Source organism: Bombus impatiens, unplaced genomic scaffold (genome assembly GCF_000188095.3).
Source record: "Bombus impatiens unplaced genomic scaffold, BIMP_2.2 scf_0106, whole genome shotgun sequence".
In the NCBI taxonomy this organism is placed as follows: domain Eukaryota; kingdom Metazoa; phylum Arthropoda; class Insecta; order Hymenoptera; family Apidae; genus Bombus; species Bombus impatiens.
In genome coordinates, this window is record NT_176525.1 from 604,752 (window position 1) to 629,589 (window position 24,838).

Below are 24,838 nucleotides of genomic sequence, written 5' to 3' on the forward strand. Positions count from 1 at the left end.
AATTTTATATGTACAAATTTTTACACATGCGTATTAATATACATGAATATTTTTAATAGTTTTAACATGTTTTAATAGTTTTTCTAATAATTTAGAACAAATAATTCTTTTTGAAGAATGATGTAACCCTCAAACAAGACAGATTTCCCCACATATTCTAATATAAAAACAGTTATATTATATTCTTTATAAACTCATGTTATCAAAAAGAAATTTGTTTTTATTTCTCGCGGCGTTTTCAATCGTGATCACGCATGTATATATTATGTTACTGTTACGGGAAGAAAGTTATTGACTATGATATATCGGATTTGATGGAAGAGAAATTAAGTCAGAGAAATTTTCGAAAATGGACTGAATTGTTAATATTCTTTGATTGCTTCTTGAATTCAATCAATATATACATAAATACACATGTACATATATTTTTCAAAGCAATTATATTATAAAAGTTTCTATACTTATAAATAGTATGTAATACTGTGAAATGGGGAAAATATAATTACATTTTCTATTAAAATTTTCTGGTACAATCGTAAGTTGGGATATAATTGCTTCATTGAAGTAATCAAATTTAAGTGACATAAAGTGATATTGATTAAAATAGCATTAATGCGTTGTTATATGGATAACAATTTGATATTTTCATCACTAACAATATTATCTTTTTATTTCTACAGTGTGCACCACATACACGATTGTAACTAAGAGATAAAATAAATACATAAATATTTACGTAACAAATTATATATACAATAAATGTTTTTGTTGTTTTATTATTTGGACATGCCCATTACAATAAATTTTTGCCTGTAAAAAAATATATTTACTATTTTATTTAATGTATTTTCATAAAGAAACTAGTAAGCAATATTTTTATTGTACTTTAAACTGTAATTTACGAAAATTGTTGACATATATATAATTTACATGTATAGTTCACATATATTATGCAGTAAAAATTTTTTTTATTATGGTCATATGACATGTTAATTATTAAACATTTTTGTATGCAATTTACAAACGTATAAAAGGTTCTAGTATATATTTGTTATTATTATCAAAGATTTATTACCTAAAATAATCCCAAAATACAATAAATTATGTTACATTTATAGATGTATGGTCATTTATATACAATTAGTAATATTTGCAATAGTTATGAAGGAACACAGTCTTTACAATCATTATCTCGATTGATTTAGTTTTATTTTCGCCAGTATTGTGCAAACTTGTGTAATTGTTCCACTAATACTGCCATTACAGCTGTTACTGATAAGTCCAAAAGATTATGTACATAATGCACTGCTTCTTCGTCGCTCAAATCCAATCGTAGTTTATCTTGAACTTTTTTAACAGCTTTATCTGGTTCTAAAGCTATGTCTGGTACACTAGCATCAACCATTAACGAAAACAAATTTAGAATTAAATTTGCATGTCTGCGCAAATGTAGAAATGCAGTATAACATTGTTTTCGAAATTCATGATAATGTTCCGAACCTACGCCTCCCATAGCTTCAACCATCTCTTTACTCAATTTCATTGGTGGTGGTAAAGGCTTTGGATCTCGACCCAAAATATAGCCGAAATCTATATGAAAGAGTTTCCCTAAAATATAAATGTTATTCGGTTTTATGAACTGCTTATAATTTTATATATGTATGTTTATTGATTTCACAGCTTATATAACTAACAAATTTATACCAGAAATTACCTGACGTTGTTAAGAGTAAATTATCTAAATGCCGGTCACCAACACCAAGTACATATGTGATAATGCAGTAACCGGCTGAAATTTTATGATTTTATATAATTCAATTTGATATGAATTATTTTGGCAAGACATAATTCTTACCACAACTTCGAACATAAGTATCCATAACTTCAGGTACAACACCATAAGGACCATTTTCGGATGGATGATGTTTTCGGAAAAAGCTTAATATGGAACCTTCACTAGCTAGAACTTCTGCAACTGTTGTAGATTCAATAAATTGTAAAAAACCATGTCTAGTACTTGTTGCAAGTACCCTAAAAATAAAGTAATTCATATTTTAAATAACGTTATATGTTGACAGATTGTTCTAAGAACTTTTACCTGTAAGGAGTAAGCTTTAAATCCAAATTTTCTCTTCTTAATAATTTATCCATAAGTGCAATTGTTTGTAAAATTAATTGATCTTGTCTGAGGTCATCGCCATGTTTAAAAATCGCAATGTATTCGCTGTTTTCCGTTGTTAAAAATGTTAATTTAGAAGGCATAAGAGCCGATTTAAAAAGACTGGCTCTAAAAAATAACTTACATTACTTAAATATATCATATATTATTATTATGTAAAAAGAATTGCACATACTTTTCAGGTATAATTCCCTTGATACAAATTTCTGGATCCAAGGGAAAAGGTATTGGTTCAAAATTGGAAAAATTGATTTTAAATGCTGGATCCGGATCTGCCAATAATATCCTGAGCCGGTCAGTTTTCTTTTTACGATTTCCGCTTTCTCGTGCAACTGCTTTTACCAATGCTACTAATTGATCAATAAACATTTTTTGGCGTAAAAGAAATGCTCTTCTTTTTTGCCAAACAGCATTTCCTTGTGCTAGCATCATTGAAAACATTGACATTACAGTATTATACATTTCTTTAACCCGAGTATCTTGTTTTGCACTTATGGATGGATCACTTTGATCTTCACATTCAATAGAGAGATACCAATAAAAGTAATTAGCCAGTGTAGTATTTTGGCATGCACGAGTAATCAGAAAAGATGCCAAATCCATAAGAGAATCTTGACTTGCTGAGAAATGTCCACTTTCAGATTCACTGGACTGTAAATCATGTATGACTATTCGTAACAAATTAGAGAAATTCAATGTTTATACTATAAAATTACTTACCGTTGTTACAGCTGTAGATGAAGAATCATTAATTTGTACTTCTCTATCTAATTTTTCAACTTTTTCAGATTCCTTTTCTTTTATTAATGTTTGATGTGCCCTTTTGATGCTTTCAAAATCTTCATACTTCAAAGCTTGTACTAATTGCAACAAATACAACATTAAGTCATCATCAGGTGCTTGATTAAGTCGAGTAATAGCATATCTTCTAACAGCTGGGTGTGTAAATGCTGGGCCAAGTAACTCTAATGCATCTTCAGGGTCAGGTGGTGCCCATAATGCTAACATTTCTAATGCTTGTCGTTCTTCTCCAGCAACTTTCCAATTTACGCATTTCACGAATTTTGTTAACGCCTTCTTTTGATTTGACAAATAAAATCTATATTTCCAAATAAGATCTTGTTCTTCTGTAGAAAGAGCCGTTGTTGGCGGATAACTTAATATTATGTTTAAAGCATCACGAACATTTGAAGTTGGTTTTAATTCTCGAGTATGACCACCGCTTCGTAAACTTCGAGCCAATTTATGATGTTTTGCTTCCACAAGATTTTCCTAACAATAAAAACATATGAATGAATATAAGAATTATATGTATACTACACATAGATATATATAAGATAATGATTTAAAGGTAAACCAAATAATAAGAACTGACTTTTTTATCTTCTTTCTTCCCTGGAAATATTTATAGCTTTCATGATAATAATCATATAAATAAAGTTGAAATCTATTGTATATTTTATATAAAAGTTTGTAATTATACTTACTTGCAAAATTTCATAATCGGGCAAAGTTACAACATCTGGTTGTGATCTGTGTTGAACAACTTCATCCCCATCTTTTTCATAATACACTATAGAGTACTATAAATATATATAAAATATTTAAAATATTTAGGTTAATAATAAAAGTTTATAATAAAATTATAAATAATAATTATATAATAGCCAGCAGCACTTAAATTTGAAGTTTTTCATACCGGTATTCCATCCATAGTAATTTCAGGAAACTCAATCATTAAGTACAAGTATTCAGATGCTCTTTTTTCTCTTTCATTAATTAACTCAATTTCTCTAAATGTTAGTCGGTCCAGCCAGTCAACTTTATTCATTTGACCATTCCTGTGCTTCTTGACAAGTTTTGCTAATCGTTGCATTTGTTCTTTCCCATGATCTCTAGTTTTTCCTGGTGTACTAGTTAGTACACTACCATCTGCTTCTACTCCAGGCCACACTCTAAGGTCTAGCATTCCTTGACGAAACACTCCATGTTTTCCAAATAAAGATATTGTTGTACCACCAACTGGTAATTTTCTACCAGGTCCAGCACAGTCATATAAACTTATACATAATTGAGCATCTCGTGGTAGATCAGAATAAGAAATAGGTAGAGTTACCCATTGATTCCAACTAAGAAAATTCATATATATATTACACGTATTATAGAAAAATACTGCCACCATACTTTCAAAACAATAATACATACTTCCAACGTGATGTGAAATGTTTATATGCTGTATGAACGGGTAAAGCAAGTGGTCTACCACCAGCCCACACCTGTAAAGAAGCTGCTAAATCCCCACGTCCTCCATTGGTTCCATATAGACCAGAGTATTTCAACATAGGGTCGATAAGCAATTTATCATATTCTGGTCGTTGTCTTTTTCCTTCTAATGTTCCTCTATGAAAAGGAAAATGTATTATATTAGAATAATTTACATTAAAATTGATATGTATTCATATGGCATTTTAATTAAAAGATCCAGATAATCTGCAATGAAATATTTGATTGTCTGTACTACATTTAAATTACAATTTGTAAGCGGATTATTTTATATTTTATGGCACTACCAGTAGTCCACCTGTTTTTATTGGGGAGATACATTATGGAACTTTTATTATGGTAACCTGATAGCAGCTGATACTGACACTTATTACATTTCACACACTTACAATTAAATCTTACATTTTAATTTGTATTTTCGTGTCTAACGAAGAACTGTACACATAGAAAAACTTATCATTAATATCTTCCATCATTTTATGAAATTACAAAGTTAACATATTTCTCTACTTCACATTTTCCATGATTCTGCCGCGTCTACCGTGCTTAATACATTGGTATATATACCATACTGTATGAAGGAATATTGCTATCATAGGAATGTAGATATATGTATGTACATGACATATATAGGTATAAATATTTCCTAATAGAGTCATCTATAGTATTTTTAGTAATATAAAAAGTTATGGTAACAGGTGTTGCAATTTTTATATTATCGATTGTTAATCAGAAAGTTATATCATAACTTTCATACTTTCGTTTACAAGTAGGCAACTTACCATTTGTAAACAAAGTTACAGCATCGCACAAAATCTGTATAAATAATGTATGAAATACATAATTTATATCTTAAAGTGTACCTTTTAATTTTACTTCTAATCTTGTTGTAAATTTACTAACAATAAAGATTTGTCTTATTTTATCAAGTATTAAAGATATTATACAAGTATTATGAAATAAAGATATTATAATAAATGAATAAATAAATAAAGATATTAAATATTATTTCTTTCTATTATCATTTTTTATTCTTATTTATTTCACCATCAATACACGACATGTTTTTGTGAATATGTTTTTTATTCTTACAGTCTTGTTGTACTTTGACAGATAAATAAATCATAAAATATAATATTTTAATATAAATACTTATTATTGAGATATATATAGCATTGCTTGAATAAAAAGTAAGCAGTTATTTTATTCCTGTTTTTATATTACTGTGAATTAAAAAGATTTTAATAAAAGCAAAAGCAGGGAGGAAATTCTTCTCTGGCAAAAGCTATCATAGGGACATTTCACATTTTTGTTGGTAGTATCCATTTTACTGAAGTATATTTCACTCTAGGAATATTCTTCAATCGTCATTCCCATTTATAACCAATTATTACAAGATCTCGTCTTTCGTTTTCTTCTGAAAAAGTCAGGCGTGTACTTAACTATCATTTTTTGTCACAGTATTTTACTACTATAGTAATTGAAGAAAAATGTTTGGATCAGGGGCTGCTCCGATCGTAGTATTGAGTATGTAAAACAATTACGATTTTGATTGTCATTTATTTCAATAGTGAGATTAAGAAAAGTTTATTTCGTTATGTCGTGTGCATTGATTATTGCAGGTCAAAATACGAAAAGGGATACCGGTCGAAAAGTTCAGAGAGAAAATATACAAGCTGGGAAGGTGAGTCTGTACGATGCATAATTTACGTACATATTTGCCTTTTAAGGCCTTCATTAAATATCTATACCCCCACGTGTATATTCTACATGAATAACTTTCGTTACGAAAAATTGATGCTACGTAATAATATAAAATGTAGTATTTATAACATTTATGGCAAATAAGGTCGAAGTAAAATTTATATATCAAATATTAAATAAATTTCTTTAAAATTGAGAACGAATGTGAATTAATTCTACATCATTTACATATCTAGGTGTTTTTTAAAATAAATTTAAATAAATTTATTTTTACATTTAACATGAACCTACGAATTTTTAAATGTTGTATTTTTTTTATAAAGGCCATTGCAGATGTTATTCGAACTTGTTTGGGACCACAAGCAATGTTAAAAATGTTGATGGATCCAATGGGAGGTATAGTTATGACCAATGATGGAAATGCTATATTACGAGAAATAACGGTACAACATCCAGCTGGAAAATCTATGATAGAAATAGCTAGAACTCAAGATGAAGAAGTTGGGGATGGCACTACATCGGTTATTGTATTGGCAGGGGAAATTTTAGCTACTGCTGAACCTTTTCTTGAACAAAATATGCATCCTACAATTATAATAAGAGCATTTCGCCAGGCTTTGGAAGATATGGTGGCCATTCTCAATGAACAAGTCAGCATAGATTTGGATTGCAACAATAGAAGCAAATTGATTCAGGTCATTAATTCCTGTGTGGGCACCAAATTTATTGGACGTTGGTGTGAATTAGCATGTCAAATTGCTTTAGATGCAGTTTATACTGTAATGCTTGAAGAGAATGGTAGAAAAGAAATAGATATAAAGCGTTATGCAAAGGTGGAAAAAATCCCTGGTGGCACTATTGAGGATAGCACTGTTCTTAAGGGAGTAATGTTCAATAAGGATGTTACTCATCCAAAAATGAAAAGATATATTAAGAATCCAAGAATAGTTCTATTGGATTGTTCCTTAGAATACAAAAAAGGAGAATCTCAAACTAATATAGAAATAATGAAAGATACTGATTTTACCAGGATTTTAGAATTGGAAGAGGAGTTTGTTAAAAAAATGTGTGAAGATATTATATCTGTAAAACCAGATGTAATAATCACTGAAAAAGGAGTATCAGATTTAGCACAACATTATCTTGTCAAAGCTGGAATTTCTGCTATCCGTAGATTGAGGAAAAGTGATATTAACAGAATTGCAAGAGCTTGTGGTGCAACTGTTGTTAATCGTACAGAAGAATTACGAGAGGAAGATGTTGGTACTAGAGCTGGCCTTTTTGAAATTAAAAAACTTGGGGATGAATACTTTTGCTTTATTACAGAATGTAAAGATCCCAAAGCATGCACTATAATTTTGAGAGGTGCCAGTAAAGATGTGTTAAATGAAACTGAAAGAAACTTACAAGATGCTCTTCATGTTGCAAGAAATCTTCTTATTGAACCTAAATTAGTACCAGGTAATATTTATTATTAAAATAGCATAATACACAAACGGGCATATAAAATTTTATTGTATTATTTTAATAATAATTTTATTAAATTATTATATTGTATTTGTATTCTTATATATAAAGGTGGAGGAGCTGTGGAAATGGCAGTATCAAGGCTTCTAACAGAAAAAGCAGCAAGACTTGCAGGTGTAGAGCAATGGCCTTACAAAGCAGTGGCACAAGCATTAGAAATAATTCCAAGAACGCTTGCACAAAATTGTGGAGCAAATACAATCAGAACCTTGACTGCATTACGGGCAAAACATGCTACTGAAGGAATGACATGGGGTATTGATGGAGAAACTGGTCAATTGGTAGATATGAAAGAACGTGGAATTTGGGAGCCTCTATCTGTGAAACTGCAAACATATAAAACAGCTATTGAAACTGCTATTTTGCTGTTAAGAATTGATGATATTGTATCAGGAAGCAAGAAGAAGAAATCAGATAATGAGCCTGGTCAACCTGCACAAGTTTCAGAAGAATCTATGAAAGATTAAAAACACTGAATTTATATTGCACTTGCAAAGCTTTTATTTGTTAACATTTCATAATTCATACTCATGATAATTTTATTAAAATTTAATTCATGTTTATGAGAAGCATTATTTGCCTGTCTGTATGCATTTTCATAATAATAAAAATACTTTAAGGTATTAAAAATTGATGCAAATATTATATCTATTTATATATTGTTTTCAGTAGTTTATTTCCCTATCCGTATCAACAATGTTTTATAAACTGTCTCAGTGCATGTCTAATATATAGCAAAATAATAACATAATACTGCTTAAATATTATGTTCTGAATTTTTATGTACCTACCACTTTCACATTTGCGTTATAATACTTGTTATTAACTTCAGTTCCACCAAATGGATAGATATTTTTAATCAAAATATTGATGTTTATAAATTTTTAATTATTCTTAAATTTTATATTCATATATCAGTGTCTCAAATAGCTTGAACTATTCTCATTATTTCAAATATTGAATAAAATGTTCATTGAGAATTTCTGTAGAAGATTGTAATTATTTTGTTATTAATTTTTATTGTTTGTTTGATTTGTTACAAACGATCAAATCATTGTAAATATAATTCTTCATAAATTATAAGTTTTAAGTATTTAAAGAAACTGGCAAGATACAGCCAGTTTCCTATCCCATTCCTCATAGTCTTTTTAAAGAAAGGTAACATTAATTTATAACCTTTAATGATAAGTAATTAATAATAATCAATGAGGTGTAAATCGAGCAGTTAGTATAGTGTAAATTTTAGATTCTAAAAAATGAGAAAAAGTTCAAGGAGATTATAATACATTTTGAGGAAGGTGGCGTTTCACGCGACACAGGTATATTGATTGTGTGTGTAGGGTGGCCGGCATGAGTAAAGGCCGACGAATGGGACACAATTTTCGTAACGGCTTTTTGCGAAACTTAAAACTGTTCGGGTAGACTGAACGATGAGCATGAATGTGAGATGATGCCAGGCACGTCTCGCAAATTGGGAACTTCGAACGGTGGTAAAAACCGACTTCCTTTCAATTGTTTTTAATCTTTCTACACAATATCGATGTCGATGTTTCTGTCAAGGCTGGCAGATGTTTAATATATCTTCGCGATTCGATACGATCAAGAGATGCAAAGTGTATCAACAACATTTTTAATGCACGATTATTCTGATCTTAATGAAAATACATCCACGTGGCTACGTGTGTACGGAAGTGAATTTCATATCTGTTTACTACTGGATTGACAGGTGTCTATGTTCTGTTAGTTTTGAACGACGACTATTAATAAATAATTATTATTGTATAGCATTACACATTGATTTTAAGAGATTAAAGAACATTCGTTATATTGCTTTTGTTCTATTTATATTGATAGATATTTGTAAATAATGTTGCTTAAGATAAGTTGTTCATGTAGAAATAAAACGTTTATTTTGTAAACATTCGTATTTTTGTTATATACATATATATTCATATAGATATCTTTTGAATAATATTATGTTCGTGAGAAAACTTATTTTCTATTAGTTGATAATTTTACTTTAGTATCTATGAAGTTCTTTTTATTTTGTTGACAGAGTACATATAACTTCTGTATTGGTAAAGTGATATATATAAGCAAAGTATATACCTTTTACATGTAAAAATCTTTATTTATTAAATAGGCCCTGAGTGGGACACTTTAATGGAGGTTCACCATGAACCAATTGAAAAAAACTATAAGTTATTGGAAGAAATTGGAAAGTAAGTCATCATACAATGTACAGTTTGCATTTATAATAAATGTATGAAATTACAAATCTACATATTTATAATTTACAGAGGACAGTTTGCAATAGTACGGAAATGTATGGAAATAAAGACTGGAGAGTTTTATGCTGCCAAAATTATGAGAAAAAGACGAGTTGCCAGAGGTGTGGCAGCTGAAGACATTGGTAGATATTTTTGCATATTTGATAATGCTTTTCTTACATAAATAATTGTTGAATTTTTGTTTTAGCTCGAGAAGCAGGTTTATTAGCACGACTAAGACATCCAAATATTGTTTCATTGCACAAAGTTGTTGACACAGGCACAACAGTTGTTTTACTTTTAGAATTAATTTCAGGAGGAGAACTTTTTCATTGGGTACCATCTGGTGAATTAGAAGCTGCACATGTGGTTTGAAATTTTTTTTTAGTAAATGTAATTTAAAATAACTAATATAAAACAAATACTCAACAATATAAATTTGTATAGGTTCGTCAAGTTCTAATGGCTCTTAGTCATTTACATTCTCATCAAGTTGCTCATTTAGATATCAAACCTGAAAATATCCTGTTATCAACTCCACCACCAATGCCAAATATAAAATTAATAGGTAAGTTATTACATTAAGGTTTACATGTGAATGTATTGTTTAAAACATGTAACAAAAATTTGTGTATTTCAATATACAGATCTAGGTCTTTCACATCGATTAGTACCTGGATCTGAACACAGAGCATTATTTGGTACACCTGAGTTTGTTGCTCCTGAAATTGTAAATTATGAACCACTCAGTTTGGGAACTGATCTTTGGGCAGTTGGTGTTTTAACATATATTCTCTTAAGTGGTGCATCACCATTTCTAGGTGAAGATAAACAAGAAACTTATGCGAACGTTGCTGCTTGTCAATATCAGTTTGACAATGAATATTTCAGTACAGTATCTGAAATTGCCAAAGATTTCATACGATCCTTGTTGATCAAGGATCCAAAGTAAGTATGAGAAATTTAGAAGCAGTGTTAGAAAGTTTAATTTTAAGATATATAATGATTTAAAATGGAATGAAGTAACAATGAAAAATTTGATTTTCAGAGAAAGAGGAACCGCAGAATCGTGCCTTAAACATCCTTGGATCCTCACGGTCTGTTCCTGAAAGCAATATTATAATTTCCTTTGTAATTGCCAGAGCTGACTATCATTTTTATTTTCTATCATTCATATTATTTTTTGATTTCTCATGAAATAATGTTTATTTATGTACATCGCATAACGAATGTTAGTAGCATTTGTACAGTTACATACCAATTATATATCATGCATATACATTATTTCTTACAGAATATACATAAGTTAAATGTAACAAATTTTTTTATTGAATATATGTACCTTAATTATTATGTTTTAGAAAATATAATTTTTTACATAGTACTATATAATATAGAAATGTTATTCATGTTGATAATTCATTTTTAAGGAAACGTTTTTATTGGCATTTGTATATAAATATATGACTTCGTAATTGTATATTGTAATGTAATTGATCATAAAACACGATATACATAAAATACATACATAATATGTACATAAAATAATATAGTATTGAATAGTTGTGTTTGTTTGTTTTTCTATAGGAATCAGAAGCCTCTCAAGGTCTTGGTGGAGCAATGATCAGTGCCGTTAAACGAGGCTGTGTTGAGGCTGTGTCTCAGTTACTATTGCAAGGAGCACCATTGAATGTGAAAGATTCTGTAAGATTCTTTTCGTTATATACGTCCAAATGTAATATAAATAAAGTGTGAATAATTTTGTTTTTAAACAGAAAGAAGATACGCTTTTACATATAGCTTGTGAAGCAGGTGATGAAGGAATGGTAACTTTTTTAATAGAGAATGGAATAGACTTGGATACACCGAACAAGAAAGGCTTAACACCACTACATGTGGCTGCTAGATATGGTTTCATTAATCTTGTTAGACATTTGTGCCTTGCTGGTTGTGATGTTGATAAAACAAATCGTGGAATTAGAGCGGATGTGACAGCAATCAAATATGGACATCCAGATATTGCATCATTGTTGGATAAGCTTCGAAATGTATGTTATTAAAATGGTCTATTTTTGTTATATTTGGTATTACATTAATGTACTTATTTAAAATTATAGCCCATTCAACGTGAAAATTATATTAAACAGTTACAACCAACACACAGACCAATAGATCGTTTACACATAAGACTCTTAGGACATTGTGCATCAGGAAAATCATCTTTAATAAATTCTTTAAAATCGGGTATTTTCAGTTTTGGATTTTTTAGAAGATCAAGAAGTCAGAATTATACTACAAAGGTATTTATTTTTAATACTTTAAATATAAAGTAAAGATATATATTATATTTATTTGACACATTGAGAGCGAAAATTATTTTTACTAAAACTAATTTTATAGAGGGAACCAAGTATTGAATTAGATGTAACTAGTAAGCATGGCTCACTTAGTTTTGAGTACAGTGACAGTGAATATGAAGGTACACAAGGAGTAGAATGGAGTCGCGGTAACGTAGGTAAGGAACATAACTAAATATTCTTATTTATGATTATATGAAATTACATATATTTATAAATTTATTAATTAATAAGGTGGTGAATGTATCTTTTGGGAGTTATGTGGTCGGGAAGAATTTTTACCATCTTATCACTATGTACTCACTTTTCAACAACCTGTTGTACACCTTATTACAGTTAGTCTTAGAGAACCACTCACTATACAACTTCAGCAAGTAAAATTTTGGCTACGATTTATTTCAGATCGTATTGCATCAACTAATTTTGGTAAGTTTAACGGTCTATTTATAAGGAAGAATATAATTATATTTATATATTTATTAATAAATTACATGTCTTTGTCAAATATGTTTTTGTAACAGGTTTTGGTGGCAAATATAATGATGTAAAAGTGATCTTAGTCGGTACTTATGCTCCAGAACCTCTTGCTCCAAATACAAATAGTGCAAGCCTTCTTGCCTCCCTTTTACCTTTTTTGAGAGAGTTCGCACTAATTTTGGGAGATGAACCCCAAATGGTCGCAGTGGATGCAACTAATCCTTCTAGCCCTGGTCTGAAACTTCTAAGATCTTACTTGAATAATGCGAGGATGGAATTTTTAGAGGTGAATTATGAAAGTGACCATATTTACATTTTTTACACATACTACAAAACAAATTTTTTAAAAAGTATTATTACGAGTCTCTCAGTTTTAACCGAGTTTCCATAATAACTCGTAATTAATTCTTTATTAAACTCAATCAAATTTAAAGATTTAGATATTTGAAATTTTGAATTAAATTTTTAAGACACACCGATTCAAGTAAACTATTGCATGTCATCATACATAATATCAAATTAAGATCATTGTATGAAGATCACTTACTTTAAATTAAGAATGTAGGATGTAAATCATATGTGAATATGTTATTGCATTAGTATATTGATGATAATTTTTTGTGAAATGAGAAAGATATTTAAGGGAGTAAACATATTTGAATATTTATGATTTACATCTAGGAATCTCAGTTCAACACGAAAATCTACAATCATTTCATGCTTGGTTGCACGAGCGACTCGTTTAGTAAAAAAAAGGTCAATTGATATATCACTAAAAAATTGATGCCAAATATACAAAATATTAAAAGGTTTAGGTTCAGCTTAATATATTTGTGTACATAATTATACTTCCACATCTTTTTACAGGGATATCGCCAGTGTTTGTACAGCATGCAATAAATGTGTGCATTAACATTTTCAAAACGATTCTGATCAGAATCGAGTCATTTCATTTGCATAGTGCCAATTACATTTAAACGATTCACGTCTCTTTGATTTCAAATCCCGCAATGTTAATACTATGTTGAACAAAGCATTCATTCCTAAATATGATGCAATCCTTTTTGTTGAAGTTATGATTCAGTAATCCATGGTCATTTCATGATGCATGGTTGATTTAATATATATGTATAAGTAATTAAGCTCACCAAATATAATACTTTGTATTATCCATAATTTTCGATTAAAATAATTATTTGCGACATTTAATCAAGCACATTCTCTAAAAAACAAGTATTATAAGTAAAATTTCTCAAATCTGCTGTCACTTTATCACATAATCAATTTACTAACGACATATATTTTAGTTGCTGATTATTTGGTCATTAACGTTTATTAACATCAGCCTTACTGCATGCAATGCATGATGTAGGAAGGACCGGAAGTTGCAGAAAGTATTCTCCGACGTGACACGCCGCGGGCTGCGGCCTCGTACGTGCCCTTGGCGAATCTTGATAAACAGGTCGAACTATTTCTCAATTCCTTTGATAAAAGTGATGCGTATAATGAAGCTGTAATTTATTTAATAATTACTCTAATGCTTTATCCCATTAATACATACGTGCACTACTGTCCAATGCAATTAAGAAACTACTCTTGTATATATTTTCTGCATCAGTGTATTATTTAATACTTTTCCCTTGTATTTTATTGTTAAAGATCCATAATTTTATTATAGAGTGCACTAGTGTGGACTGGTCTTGCTGAATCTTGGAGATCGTACATGCAATCATTAGAAGTACCTCCAGTTATGCTAACACAGGAGGAATTTTTGAAGGAAGTGAGAAAAATTAATCCATTAGTTTCCTTAGAGCACTGTAGACACCTTGGCTTACAATTACAGGTTTCTGTTCCTACTGTTATATCTTTTCCATTTAGTTTTTGTTCTTGATACATTAATTAAGATTTAATCTTCAGAATTTAGGAGAATGTATGCTTCTTCCTGGGAATTTAGTAGTTTTAAGTCCAGAATGGTTTTGGCAGGATGTAATAAATTGGCAATTAAGCCTAGAACAGAGAGGACGTCTTGGTGGTCGTACTACAGGGGTTTATGCTTTAGAAGATTTTCAGGCTCGTTGTCCTTGTCCTGCAGGACAAGCTTTACAAGCTTTACAGGCTGTAAATTTATGTGTGCCGGTATGTATTTAAATGTCTGCATTTTAATCATAAGATAAATTTATGTTACTTTATTTCAGTGCGAGGTGGATGACGATGAAGTAGAATATGAAATACCATGTTTAAATCTCGTTGAGCGTTTACCAGGATTATGGGAACCATGGAAATCTTGCTCCAATGTTTTACCTCATACTGGTCTTCGCCTTTCTCCATCTGAAGCACCCTTATATCATTTGACTGCGGTATTTCCGCATTTACAAGTATGTAAAAATAACAAGCACTTATGTAATTTTATAATTGTAATCACATTTTTGATAATGATGCTATATAGGCACAATTGAGGAAAATTACACAAACATGGGATCCATCAAATTCAGATTTATATCAATGGTGGAGAGGATCAAAATTATGTATTGGTCCTTGTGAAAGTATTATTACTTTCGAAGAAGAAGAACAAAGTTGTATAGAGATAAGAGTACGTGGACCGCGAGGTACCAGTGCTCAATGTTTCGCCCTTTTCAGCATTATTCTCGATGCTATTGAAACAACGATTGAATTAGTTGCTCCTGGCATGTTACTTGAAAGACATTGGTTAAGTCCTAGTCAACTTCGGGAATATGATGAAGTTAGTTATCTAATAATAGTTAAATAAGAAAGTAACGCAATATAAAAAAGGTGTACTTAATGTTTTTTATGAAATTTTATAGGTAATACATTCTTGGGAACCAGCACCAGTTATATCAGCTTTAATTGATAAAGGTCTTGAAGAAGCGACACTCAAAAATCCTTTAAATGGTCAAGAAGAAACTGTATGGGAAATAGTAGGTTGTGGACTACCTTTAATAGAAAGTTGTCTTCCTGGACCAAAGCAACCAATAAAACAAGTCAAGTCTGCTGTACAAAGAAGATTGGCGCAAATGCTCGATCCCCCCGATCATCATGGAAGAGATTGGTGTTTACTTGCTGTGAGACTAGGTTTGGGAGATCGAGTCGCGCAACTAGATAGTACAGTAGACAGTCCAACGTTAAGGTGAGACAAATTTGTAGTAATTATTTATTATAATCTTGAGCAGCTAATCATGTATTTCGTGCAATTTATTATTTGATAGATTGCTTAACACGGCAGGTGCTGATTGCACTGTAGGATCTTTAATACAACAACTACGAGCTCTTGATCGGGAAGATGCTGTACATCTTTTGCTCTCTTATACACCGACATATATATTGTCAACAGCTGCAGACTCTGAAACAGGATCTAATCTTTCTAGATGACAATGTTGCATTTATCAATGGTGCATTAATACTTTTTGAGGAAGATGCATTTCTGAAGGAAACTTTTATCCTCATTATGGGTTTGATAGACTTATTACGTTACCGCTTCCGCCCAATATAAACTGTGCATTGCTCTTTAAGCTAAGTACATACATAATAGTACATTCCTTGTGTACATCTTTAGAAATGCACATGCACCCATGTGTACTTTTATATCAAAATATTACAGCACATTTTAAGCGGCACAAAATTCTTTTAATATATTCTTTTTAATATATACATACACACAAACACATACACATACACACACATATATATATATAGTTAAAATGTTGCATAAGTTGCATAAATTTCTGTCCTTTCTTATGAGCTCTTATAATTCTAAAAAAGATATCATAAATTAAGTATACTTGTTAGCATAAAATATATTTACAATTCTGTGTTTCTGTTAGGTTTGCAAATATTTACTTAAGGAGATATATATAAAACGAAGTTTTAATTTATAATATTTAGAATCTTTTTAGTTGTGAAACATTTATAAGCATTTGTATTGTGATATTATATTGTATGATTAACTACATTTCTAATCAAATTTCTTAAGTAAATTTGTATTAGACAAAATAATTCTAAATATTACACATAAAACACATTTACACATTATATAATACGATATTATCGTATTTGATACTAATATTGTTTTGAAAGCTTTACTTGATATGCATATATATTATATGTCTTGCCAAAACTCAGTGTCAATATACGCTGCTTTTTATGATATTTAGAAACTATTTATGTGAAAAAAGGAGTGAAACAGTTCGCACAATTGTTTGCTTTTGGTAAATTTATGGAAGCTCCATTCTTATATGGACATTTTTTACTAAATCAGCATTCCTAAAATATTTATTATGTGCCATAAACGAGATTTGCTCATTTATACTTATAAAAAAAAAAAGTTGTAACGTTCTCTAAAAATTTCTAAATTTCTAAATTTCTAAATTTCTAAACTGACCCTTCTGCTGATGTTCGTGGAAATAAAACACTTTCTTATTAACGATTTGAAGCTTACGATACAAAGGATCATTGTTCAAAACAATCTCAAATAATGACAATGGATTTTGACATAAGATATTATTCATGTTTTATAGGCACAAAAATATTACACAAGGGCGCACTGTTCATGTGCAACGCACATGAATGTATATATATCATTAAAAACACTTGCTGTTCATCGAAAAACTATTCTTTGAACATATCTATTGTGTATTAACTTTATCCAGTGAACACTGCTTATACATAATGTGTTGAATAGGATATGATTTTTATTCCCATCTGACATAATACAATGTTTGATACGAATCTCAAATGTATGGGAATAATTGAACATGATATGAATATAAGAACAAGACAAAAGTAGTATATCTAGTTATAAAATATCTAAAAAGTTAGTTCTAATTTGCTCTTGTAAAATGTATCTAAGATACTTCTGTTATCTCTGTGTTCTATGCGTATGTATTTACTATACAATGAACATTTACTATGATGTTGTGTGGTACATGAATTCTCTAATATTTTGGTACTGAATCATCTTTTCGATTTTGGAATTTGATCTTAAGTTTGCATTCTTTTATGCACTGTGTTCATCATGCATTCATACATCGACGTTTGAAATATTAAACGTTTTAATATTGTACATTACATAGAGAATTGTTTTCGTAATGCGTACGTTAAGTTACAGACGAACATTTACTTTTGAAAGTTTTGTATTGTTAATTAATTATTTAGTAAAAGGGACATTTTGCAGAATGGGAAATTGAAAAATATAATAAATATAATTACAATCGGTCTTTATTTATACCTTGTGAAAAATAGAAATATAGTAATATTGATTTTGTTGAACTTTGTAGTATTTACAATTTTCTAGTTTTTATAATAACCTGGGTGTTTGTTGAAAACTGCTCTTTTTAAACCTTTTAAAATCATAATTGAGAGATCATGTCTGATCAATGACATCATTGAGAGACGGTATTCTTCAAGCTATAATCAAAATTGATATTGAAATAATCTACTAGTGTCGTAAAACAATTCTGAATATAAGAAAAGAAAAAAGAAAAGATAAACGAAGTGCAAAGTGTCGAAAAGTTGCGTTCAATTTTGTTCATCGCGTAATGACTTAATAAGTTGTATTTATATTTCTTATCCATACCTTTGTAAAAATGGTCGATAATAATAGGAGTGAATATACATTCTGAATGAAAAAACGTATATGCTGCGCATTTATTTGTAACGACAAGCGATGAAAAATATACTAGCTGAACGAGATGTGTAATTATTCCTTTTATACAAGGAAAGATGTCAATAAAGCCATGTTGCTTCATAGATGTATTTTAATTTATCATGAGCCCAACTAATCCTTTCATAAGTTCAACTTTCTATAAGAAAGTAATATTTTCGATGTAAGCATAAAAAAATATTAATACAAAGTATATTAAATAGAGTATATGTGTATTTCACTATGATCGATAGTAAATATACTTTATTAAATTAATATATGCAGCTACAATGAATTTTATTTTAATATATAAAAGAATTAACGTACCGTTTTGGATAATCAAGACGACAGAATTCCCGCGTTTATAACGTGTAATGCACGTTGTAGTGAACGACATCGATTCGATGGATCGACAGGGGTCGCCGTTGGGAGCGGGAAAATACAAATATTAGAAAGACAACGTGGACGATATGGCGCGAAATTAGACATTTTTTAAGATAACGGAGAACGGGAGAATGTTTATCTCGGTATGGTATTTATGTAGACTAGGTTACGTAGCCGACAGGAAACAAGAACGGAATTCCTTCGAGCCGAGAATAGCATAAGGGAGGTGGAGATCGCGTTTCGTTGGTAGTCAGTGCGACGAGCAGCAATCAGCCAGTAAAGAGCCGAGATAAAATCGGGACGACAGCCAACAAGGCGACAAGCAATTATAGAATTGGATTGGATCGAGAAGTTCGAGGAGGCCTGCGACGCCGGTTTCGTTTTATTTTAGCTTAGCTTTCGAAGGCATCCGGTTGTGCATTCTCATCGCGGATCGTCGCCACGATTACAGTGAGTGTTGTCCCCCTTTTAACTCTAACTTGTCTTTTCTTTCGCGCTATTTGTTATTAAATGTTGCTTACCGGTGAGTAGCAACAACGGCTTGGGTGCCGTATGAGAGCTAAATCGCTCGTTTTTCATATCGTGCATCGTCGAACGATACTGGCTGAAGTAAGTACTTCGTTTCGTATTCGTATAAACTATATCAAGTTTAAATGTGCTACCGCATCGTTTTTTATTAAAAAGAAACAGGTTAAAGATATTTTTCGTTACTCTTCGCGAGCGTATTTCTCATGGCGGTTCGATTTTGTAGTAGCGTTAGCCTAATTGTAGATATGCAGTAGATACGGTGCGATTATAGTCAGACCAAAGCAGAGTAACGCTACTTTTAATATGAACGTTGTTATATTATCAACTTGTATTTATTCCTGATTAAAGATTAAAATAAGAAGTAGATTAAATAACAATTCACGAATTTATAATGCTACAGATGCAACTTTGATTAATGATAATTAATAATAATAGTGTACTGACAAATTACGCGTTACGTTAGTGTAATATTAATAAATCAGTTTATATATGTATATATATCAACATTAATGAATTTATTAGGTTTAAACTGCCGAACAAAGAATAAGCGATAAGAGGGGAGAAAAACACAGACTATCATCATGGAGGCGATTAAAAAGAAGATTGCGGCGCTGAAGCAGGAGATGGACGCCGCTAATGAAAAAGTCGAAGCAAATGAAGCGAAAGCAAGATCAGAGAACTTTCGAGCGGATAAGCTGAACGACGATGTAAGGGATTTACAGAAGAAGCTGGCGCAGCTTGAACGAGATTATGGAATTACCAAGACGAATTTAGAGCAATCCACTGCCGACTTGGAGCAATGTGAAAAATCTTGGTCTAAGGTGCGTAAAGACATGTGCCATATTGATTTACGAAAGTCGATATTGTGTAATTGATGAATGATGTTAATAGGCAGAGCAAGATCGAACTACGTTGACCAAAAGGGTACAAGAGATCGAGGCAACGTTAACGAAGAAAGAAGAGTTGCGTCTTTCTGCTCAATTGAAACTTGCACGTGCGACAGAACTTGCGGACGATGCTCAAAGGTTTATATTACAGTTTACTGAAATACTCTTAATAAGCGATAAATAAATATCGTTCGTCTTAGCAGATATTCTTTGTCATATTTTATATCTTTATTATCAGATAACTCGGAGAATTTTTATTAAAATTTAAGTAACGTATTGTAAAGAAAACATTTTTAGGGTAGATGAATTTGTCGAATAATATTTTGACACATCATAAACTCTGTAATTAGCACGAATGTTTGAATGCGTGAATAATAAACGAATCTTTCTTTTTGTCGTAGAATGTGCAAAGTACTAGAAGACAGAAGTCGGCTGGACGAGGAGCGCATGGAGAAATTAATGCACGAATTGAAAGATGCAAGATTAATCGCCGAAGATGCGGACGCAAAGTCTGACGAAATATCGAAGAAGTTGCAATTCGTTGAAGAAGAACTGGAAGGCGCCGAGGAGAGAGTCAAAACCAGCGAAGCGTTTGTATAATTATGTTACTCTCTTTTTTCCACGATTCCCATACCATTTTCTTTATACGTTTAAACGCATTTGCAGAAAAATCGTAGAACGAGAGGACGAGCTTTTCATTGTGCAAAATATAGTAAAATCTTTAGAAGTATCCGAGGAAAAGGTAATCATCCTTTACGAACTATGTATAGTATGTATGTAAATTTTAAAGTAGCAAAATTCGATCAACTCAAAGAAGTTTCCTTATCATATATTTCGTATTACAAATCAGCTTTACCGTGTTAAATTTCTTAACATACTTTTACATATTAAAAATTATTCACTTAGGCTAATCAACGAGTGGAAGAATTTAAAGTACAACTGAAACAGTTAAAGAAAAAATTGAGAGAGGCTGAGAAACGCGCCGTCCATGCTGAAAGAACGGTGAAGAAGTTGTTGAAGGAAGTCGATATGAAGGAAGGTAGGGTGTTTAGTAGATGATGACCTACCTTTTTTTCAAAGGCAATATTTTCCAACGATCGCTGTGTTTTAGACGAACTGAGAGAAGAAAAGGAGAAATATAAGGCAGTCTGCGACGACATGGATGCCACATTCGCAGAAATGACAGGATATTAAGGCCACAGAAACGGACGGAGTTCCTTTTATTTTGCTATTCTGAGCTTCTTCCGCTTATTCGCTACATTTAATAATGGACATCAGTCGGCTGTACTCAGCTACGCTGATTTGACTCGACTCGTTATAGTGTACCGTTAAAAAAAGCTTTCAATGGTGCTTCAAACATAATTTGCTATGCGAAATTGTGCAATTAACATAGCAATTAGAGAGCGTACACTGTACTAGTTTTCCGTTAATGTAATGCTTTGCTTCAAGCTTAACACTCTATAAAAGCTTCGGGGCCAGAGATGATTGGACCGATGGTGTTATAGTTGCTTCAGAAACAAATAGTCTCTTTTTGATAGAATTAACGGCATCGCCTATTTTTCTTTCAGAGACGTTGAAGAGGAGTCGGTGAATATGAATGCAAGCTCGATACTGCATCCTCTTTTTATCATTGTACGCCAAATCTGTATTTTCAATAAACGGTATTTAAAAAAAAAGAATTCTTCATCGTAGTATGATTTATGAATTAATTCAATACCTTGTTAAATCCTGTCAAATAAAAATAATATGAAAAGCATAAAGAAAACGTATACAGGGATAAACGATATCTCTTTTATAATTCATAACTGGGAAATAGAAACATAACTTAAACTATATACTGCTAACTTTTTATAGATAAATTTCTAATTGCATATTCTCATATTATAAAAGAGAGACGTAATCGGGTAAGATTTTATTTTTCACCTTTTAAAACGTTTCTTATCTCTTCTTTTTAATAAATTAGTAGTTTTTAATAAATGCGCTTGCAGACAGAGAATAGAATAGAATAGTTCTATCGTAGAATAGTTCTATCGTATTGGGTAATTTTTTTTTATACGCATAATGCGATAAAAACTGTATAAACTTTTTTAGCAACAATATTTTAGGATTTGTATGTTCGTTAGTGCTCGAATCCTCAGCTTTGTGTCAATTGAACTATTGGAAGAGCATAAACGTCTAGAGAAGTCGAGGAATTCGTTTGCGTCTAACTAAAGAAACTGACTATTAGGTTCTTTTGCATTTCTTTGAGTCTATAAAGCATTGTCCTCGTCGGTCACGGAGTGCAGTAACCCGCCAGCTTTGCTTTGAAAGACCGTGCAATCATATTATCTTTACGAATTTTATTTTTAATATATTAATACGTAAGATCATAATTCTTTCACAAATAGGGTGAAACGTTTTCTTCGACATTCTGTTTTAACGTAGTGTGAAAGTGTTTTAAATGGGCTAATAATAGCCTTAGAATTAGTGTAATATCGGAGTAGTAAAAAAGTGTTTCCAATATATGAACTTTTGACGCAACTAAGTTCCCTAATTTTCAATACTTAATCGTTCCTTCTTTAAAATATCGATTCATGTGTGTCGAATATTCCCGTTTTTATTAAATTTTCCAACATCTATATCTGTACAATTAGAACAATGTTCTCTCTTACATTTGAATTCTTCTATTTATAAAATATTCATTACTCTTAAAGAAGAATGGAGAGAAAATACTCCAAGATTTAATTAAAAATATTTCAAGAATTCGGGAAATTCATAGAAATACTTTTTATATATAGATTGCACATCAATAGTGTGCGTACCTTGATTAAAATCTTTTAATCAATTAAGATGACTCATAGTAGAATATTAACGTTTTTGCATTATCGAAGAACGATCCAGATTTTATTAAAAGAAAACAGAGTTTCGTTGATAAAAGATTTATTGATCGAATTTTCCATATAGCTTCGCGTCGAAACGTCGATCGTTGTGATGAACGCGATTAAGAAACGCCTGCAAACGTTGAAAATCGAGAAGGATCTGGCGATGGACAGGGCCGATCTATGCGATCAACAGGCGAAGGAGGCGAATCGGCGAGAAGAAAAGCTGAAGGACGAAGTTCGGGAACTGGCGAAGAAGCTGGTGCAGATGGAACGCGACTTGGAACTGAGCAAAGCTCAGTTGGAAAAGTCGAATAGAGATCTCGAGCAAAAAGAGAGAGTTTATATCGTGGTTGGTGATTTGTAGAAACATAAAATCTTCTTTCGATACATTCCATAAATATTGTAAATTAAAATAATTCTATTCTGATGAAAATTAATTTTTAATTTTTGGGATAATGATCATTTTTACGAAACGTAAGAATAATTAAAGATAATCTTTACGAACGACAACAGACGCAATCGGAGTTGGCGGTTCTGAACAGAAAGATGCAGCAGTGTTTGCAGAATTTGGAAAAATCGGAGGAACGCCGTTTGACGGCTCAAGCAAAATTGGCACAAGCGATGGAGACCGCGGAAGACGCGAAACGGTTTGTCCTGTGTGAAAGAAGACGAAAAGAATTTGATTAACGTTTGAGACTTTGTTCGTAGTAAATTGTTGCTTTTAGCATCTGCAAAGTTTTGGAGAACAGAAGTAAGCAGGACGAGGAAAGGATGGATCAACTGATGGCGCAGTTGAAGGAGGCGAGGTTGATCGCTGAAGACGCTGATACAAAATCGGACGAGATCTCGAGGAAATTGGCTTTCGTCGAAGATGAATTGGAAGCGGCTGAAGAAAGAGTGAAATCGAGCGAGGCGTATGTAGGACGAATCGTAAATCATTTTATGATAATTTTTTACAAATTCTAGTTCCATGTACCGTAAGTAATTTCGTACAATGATTCACAGCAAGATAATGGAACGAGAGGACGAATTGTTCATCGTTGGTAACATATTGAAATCTTTGGAAGTATCTGAAGAAAAGGTAATAATATATTATTTATCAAATATTTTTTGAATATTTATTAAAAACAATATGAAACAATGAAGTATCTTCTTTATATTTGAGAAATATATTTATTAATCGACGCTATAATATCGTATAATCAACTTCTTGATGGTTAAAAGATTCTGAAACAAAGTGCAAAAGATTGAAGTTAATAGCTAGTTAAAAAATTCCCATTTTGGAAATTTTTTAGGCTAATCAAAGGGTAGAGGAATTTAAAACACAGCTGAAGGAGTTGAAAGTGAAATTGAAAGCTGCTGAAAAAAGAGCCATCATCGCGGAGAAGATGGTTAAAGTGTTTTCGAAAGAGTTGGATGCAAGAGAAGGTATTTTTTACAATTCTTTTCATACTTTTTAGCGAAGACCTCCCTTGTCTGTATTTACTGTCACGCTTTTGTTTTTCAGACTTCTTATTCAGAGAGAAAGAGAAATACAAATACATCTGCGACGATATGGATTCCACGTTTGCTGAACTCACCGGATATTAGTCAAACTTTTGTAATATCGAACTCTGCTATTTTCTACGCCAGTGTATCCATATTGTATCTTTTCTATTAAAAGCCATGCTCGAACTTACTTATTCGCGTATTTAAATTCAATCATAGAGTGTATAGTAACCTTCG

The 24,838-nt window shown here is 31.2% G+C and overlaps 5 protein-coding genes and 2 long non-coding RNA genes across 12 annotated transcripts; 4 read left to right on the forward strand and 3 right to left on the reverse strand.

Annotated features, from left to right (window-relative positions):
- Positions 1 to 1,207: 1,207 nt before the first annotated feature.
- Positions 1,208 to 5,045, reverse strand: LOC100743734 (phosphatidylinositol 3-kinase catalytic subunit type 3). Of its 2 annotated transcripts, none has more exons than XM_012380715.3 (10): positions 4,852 to 5,045; positions 4,385 to 4,579; positions 3,879 to 4,308; positions 3,667 to 3,762; positions 2,900 to 3,451; positions 2,355 to 2,830; positions 2,099 to 2,287; positions 1,856 to 2,031; positions 1,715 to 1,789; positions 1,208 to 1,608 (listed from the first exon to the last, which is right to left on the reverse strand). In XM_012380715.3, exons 2-10 carry the CDS (start codon positions 4,519 to 4,521, stop codon positions 1,208 to 1,210), a joined length of 2,532 nt encoding a protein of 843 aa, XP_012236138.1. In that variant the 5' UTR covers positions 4,522 to 4,579; positions 4,852 to 5,045. The 2 variants fall into 2 exon arrangements, with proteins under 2 accessions (XP_012236138.1, XP_003486344.1); XM_003486296.4 differs by having other exon boundaries at positions 4,865 to 4,938.
- A 747-nt stretch (positions 5,046 to 5,792) lies between these two features.
- Positions 5,793 to 8,340, forward strand: LOC100743851 (T-complex protein 1 subunit gamma). The gene is made up of 4 exons (XM_003486297.4): positions 5,793 to 5,989; positions 6,085 to 6,146; positions 6,490 to 7,627; positions 7,745 to 8,340. Exons 1-4 carry the CDS (start codon positions 5,953 to 5,955, stop codon positions 8,158 to 8,160), a joined length of 1,653 nt encoding a protein of 550 aa, XP_003486345.1. The 5' UTR covers positions 5,793 to 5,952; the 3' UTR covers positions 8,161 to 8,340.
- A 453-nt stretch (positions 8,341 to 8,793) lies between these two features.
- On the forward strand, positions 8,794 to 17,512 carry LOC100743536 (death-associated protein kinase 1). 4 transcript variants are annotated; one of them, XM_024364728.2, is made up of 21 exons: positions 8,795 to 9,183; positions 9,254 to 9,432; positions 9,837 to 9,915; positions 9,994 to 10,106; positions 10,172 to 10,332; positions 10,411 to 10,531; positions 10,611 to 10,911; positions 11,012 to 11,060; positions 11,551 to 11,667; positions 11,739 to 12,011; positions 12,081 to 12,263; positions 12,364 to 12,478; positions 12,555 to 12,746; positions 12,842 to 13,083; positions 14,170 to 14,259; positions 14,476 to 14,640; positions 14,715 to 14,933; positions 14,993 to 15,172; positions 15,244 to 15,537; positions 15,620 to 15,942; positions 16,022 to 17,512. In XM_024364728.2, exons 2-21 carry the CDS (start codon positions 9,426 to 9,428, stop codon positions 16,182 to 16,184), a joined length of 3,387 nt encoding a protein of 1,128 aa, XP_024220496.1. In that variant the 5' UTR covers positions 8,795 to 9,183; positions 9,254 to 9,425; the 3' UTR covers positions 16,185 to 17,512. The 4 variants fall into 4 exon arrangements, with proteins under 4 accessions (XP_003486343.1, XP_024220496.1, XP_012236133.1 ...); XM_003486295.4 differs by lacking the exon at positions 9,254 to 9,432 and having other exon boundaries at positions 8,794 to 9,183; XM_012380710.3 differs by having other exon boundaries at positions 8,795 to 9,419.
- Positions 13,608 to 14,221, reverse strand: LOC112212083. The gene is made up of 2 exons (XR_004460926.1): positions 14,091 to 14,221; positions 13,608 to 14,019 (listed from the first exon to the last, which is right to left on the reverse strand). It is a non-coding gene; the product is annotated as an uncharacterized LOC112212083 (long non-coding RNA).
- A 499-nt stretch (positions 17,513 to 18,011) lies between the features above and the next one.
- On the reverse strand, positions 18,012 to 19,062 carry LOC112212082. The gene is made up of 2 exons (XR_002945868.2): positions 18,781 to 19,062; positions 18,012 to 18,613 (listed from the first exon to the last, which is right to left on the reverse strand). It is a non-coding gene; the product is annotated as an uncharacterized LOC112212082 (long non-coding RNA).
- Positions 19,063 to 19,090: 28 nt separating this feature from the next.
- Positions 19,091 to 21,928, forward strand: LOC100743969 (tropomyosin-2). Of its 2 annotated transcripts, XM_033318657.1 has the most exons (8): positions 19,176 to 19,287; positions 19,369 to 19,446; positions 19,888 to 20,186; positions 20,257 to 20,390; positions 20,654 to 20,842; positions 20,919 to 20,994; positions 21,159 to 21,291; positions 21,364 to 21,928. In XM_033318657.1, the coding sequence occupies exons 3-8, from the start codon at positions 19,947 to 19,949 to the stop codon at positions 21,444 to 21,446; spliced, it is 855 nt and encodes a 284-aa protein (XP_033174548.1). In that variant the 5' UTR covers positions 19,176 to 19,287; positions 19,369 to 19,446; positions 19,888 to 19,946; the 3' UTR covers positions 21,447 to 21,928. The 2 variants fall into 2 exon arrangements, with proteins under 2 accessions (XP_003486346.1, XP_033174548.1); XM_003486298.4 differs by lacking the exon at positions 19,369 to 19,446 and having other exon boundaries at positions 19,091 to 19,287.
- Positions 21,929 to 23,109: 1,181 nt separating this feature from the next.
- On the forward strand, positions 23,110 to 24,770 carry LOC100744085 (tropomyosin-2-like). Its single transcript, XM_003486299.3, has 6 exons — positions 23,110 to 23,462; positions 23,627 to 23,760; positions 23,839 to 24,027; positions 24,119 to 24,194; positions 24,409 to 24,541; positions 24,621 to 24,770. The coding sequence occupies exons 1-6, from the start codon at positions 23,223 to 23,225 to the stop codon at positions 24,701 to 24,703; spliced, it is 855 nt and encodes a 284-aa protein (XP_003486347.1). The 5' UTR covers positions 23,110 to 23,222; the 3' UTR covers positions 24,704 to 24,770.
- The last annotated feature ends 68 nt before the right edge of the window (positions 24,771 to 24,838 follow it).